The 2,978-nt window shown below is 41.6% G+C and overlaps 1 protein-coding gene across 1 annotated transcript in view; it reads left to right on the forward strand.

The window, feature by feature from the left end:
• calcoco1a (calcium binding and coiled-coil domain 1a) overlaps positions 1–1,940 on the forward strand; it is a 14,808-nt gene extending 12,868 nt beyond the window's left edge. The window contains exon 15 of the mRNA XM_015032793.1: positions 1,329–1,940. Within this exon, the coding sequence (XP_014888279.1) occupies positions 1,329–1,356 (28 nt within the window). The 3' untranslated portion in view covers positions 1,357–1,940. The remainder of the gene's footprint in view (positions 1–1,328) is intronic.
• The last annotated feature ends 1,038 nt before the right edge of the window (positions 1,941–2,978 follow it).

Below are 2,978 nucleotides of genomic sequence, written 5' to 3' on the forward strand. Positions count from 1 at the left end.
GTGTAAAAAAATATATAAAAAAAAGTAAATATATATATATATATATATATATATATATATATATATATATATATATATATATATATATATACATATATTCCTTTTACATTGTTTTATTATTTTTTAGGTCTACCTGTGTCATTTTTGATTCAGAAACAAACGTTTAAGTTGAATGAAAATAACTGTATATCTAAATATGCCAGGAGTATGAATAATTTGGGGCTTAAGCATACGTAAAAGTATAACTACGTAAACTAGTAACCAAAACTTTGTGACGAAATTTCGTCAAACTCAATCTGAACCCCTGGAAAAATTAATTTGGCAGAAGGAAACTGTAGAGGAGTTCAGCCTGTGCCAGTCAAGCACCCATGGGACGGTCTGAACCATCGTGCCCTGTAAATTGAGGTCCCACTTCACTAGTTGGAGGACTTAATCTTCTCGTAGTCTGTATTTGGGAAGCCACCATAACAGGTTTGATCACCACGCAATTAGACAGGCAGTCCTACTCTTAAGACTGATCCTTGTAATCCATCAAGAAATCCTTCAACAAGTTGAGAGAGTTGACAATTTTATGTTGAAAATTGTAATTTAAAGAAGTGATTAAGTAAGGCGCAAGGAAACATGAGGATACCCTTCTGTCATGCACACTGCTTTTAATAAACTCCAGTAGCATCTTTATGTGGTTTGAGCCAACGGGACAGCTCTGTAAATCAGCCTGCTTTATACGCAAACCTTAATAAGAAATATCATATTTTGACCCGAGAAGCAGAGGGTGAAAGCGTAAAATGTATCCAGATCAATGCGTACGTTAATTGTGCTGATTAAACGCACGGCACGCAGCTAAACGCTGTCCGTCGCCGCGCGTCTCTTCTCCTCGCAGAGGACCGGTTGCATGTGGATTTCAGAGCTTGCGAATGCACACATGCATATGCAAGGGGTTATTTATGGCGACGGGGGAGCTGTGGCCCAGAGATGGAAGCTTTGAATATGTGGTCATAAATGAAGTTTAGTCGGGGTGAAGCGGGGGAAACTGTCTGAGACAGAGGTGAGGCGCTGGAGGGGAGGCAGGATGGGAGGACGAGGGGACAGAGAATGTGACGGGAAGCTGTAGCAATGATTTACCTGAGGGGTGTACCTCAGTCACGGGCCAATTTTCAGCATCGTTAAGGCTCTCGTTCTCCCACTCAGCCGCTCCTGCGCTCTGGCCTCCGCTTTCGACTGCAATGTGTCTTTTTTTTCTCCCCAGCCCCCGTCCCCCCACGTCCCCCTACCCCGTTTCTAACACAAACACACACTTATTCACACTCTTGCCTTGTGTCTTCCTGCAGCGATCTGGCAGACACCTCGCTATGGTGACAGGCGGATATCCAGCCAAGACAACAGCGAGCATTCACAAAGCAGGAAGGGACTTTGTTTTCCAGCTGCGTCGACTAACAAGCACATAAACAGCACATTATAAACGCAGGACACAATGTTATATGCAATTACTCTGTATCTGCCACCAACCTTGTGTCCCCCTCTTACCCCTCTCCCCCCCCACCACCCCATCCTGTAGTCTGTTGTGTTATTGCCTCAGCCGTGCCAACAGTGGCAGGTCAACGCCGTGTTTATGACTCACAGAAGACCGTTGCTCAGCGTGAAGCTGCAGGAATTTTTGGGGCCTGGCATTTGAGAGTTCGCAGGCGGGTAGCAGAATGATTTCCTTTGAATCATTGCGGCGTCGAGAGCTTTACGACGGATGTAATGTCGCTTTTATGGCGATTGTGATTAGGAGTCACGACGGGCTCTGTAATTATGATGTTTTGTGTAGACTCGGCTCTGCGGGAAATCGTGGCAAAGCTCCGTTCCAGCGTTAAATCCTCCGCCTTTGGTTTGGACACTTTTCATGGCAGCATAAAGATACTCCACAGCGCCGTTGATAAGGGGGGGGGAAAAAAAAAGAAAAAATATATGGCAATAATGTAGGCTTATAACGTCATATTTCTCCTCCCTTTATTCAGACCTAAAATTTGATATGCACTTTTTATAGCACAAAATCACAGATGATTCATGCAGATACAGTTGGGGTGATTTAAGCTTTCTTATATGGACAGTGTTTAGAATAAGTAAGCTTATTAACGGCCACTGAGGATAGATGCACCAAGCAGTTCTCTATACGTCATTGTAAAACTCACATGCTTTTTAGATCAGCTTAAATCTTTTTTTTTTTTTTTATTGATTAACAAACTACAATTTTGCTTTTGTAATCATAAAAGATGCTCGGTTGTTATTTTGTGATCTTGTTCTTATAGCTTAATATACAGTCATCCACTTCCAAAATTGTGCCTAAAATACTAAACTTACTGTCAGCATTAGATGTTTCCTCCTTCTCTTATACTGCCTAATAAAGAAAACTGCTGCCTCCCTTTTTAATCAATATTGTATGCATTTTTCATGGTTTCCTGTTTTAAAATTAACTTGAGTTACGCTGCGAGTAAACCATATTCAGCTTTACTTTGAAGCCACCAAGTTCATTCAGTGTAGCATAACACAAACTTTCCGAGCTTGCCTACGAAAATTTGCTAACTTGATGCTTGATTTTTATCTGCTGTATTTGCACCCTCTTTTTACGCTGGAGGAGTTTTTAGGTGAGATGTTGCTACGTTGAGACTCCGTACGCTTGGCGTGTGTTTTTCATGATTATACAGAATCTAAAATTGTGTGTTGTGAGCATATTTTGTCTACATTTCGGTGTTTGTACTGTCTGTTTTCAAAGGCAGAAAATTTGAGGGTTGAGGGTTTAACTGTCGCTAAACATCGATGCTAATCAAAGGGAATGATACCTGCTGATTATGCTTAAGTCACAGTGTTTTGCAAAAATATTCATAGCCATATATGGTTTTACAAACTCATTACAAAATGGAGATTTTAAAGATTGCGAGGGGGGGGGGGGGGAGGGGAGGGGGGGGAGAGGGGAAATTTTTTTTTTTTCACCTCTA

The sequence above is a fragment of the Poecilia latipinna genome, unplaced genomic scaffold (genome assembly GCF_001443285.1).
Source record: "Poecilia latipinna isolate Pla-1442-1.1 unplaced genomic scaffold, P_latipinna-1.0 Scaffold250, whole genome shotgun sequence".
NCBI classification, from domain to species: domain Eukaryota; kingdom Metazoa; phylum Chordata; class Actinopteri; order Cyprinodontiformes; family Poeciliidae; genus Poecilia; species Poecilia latipinna.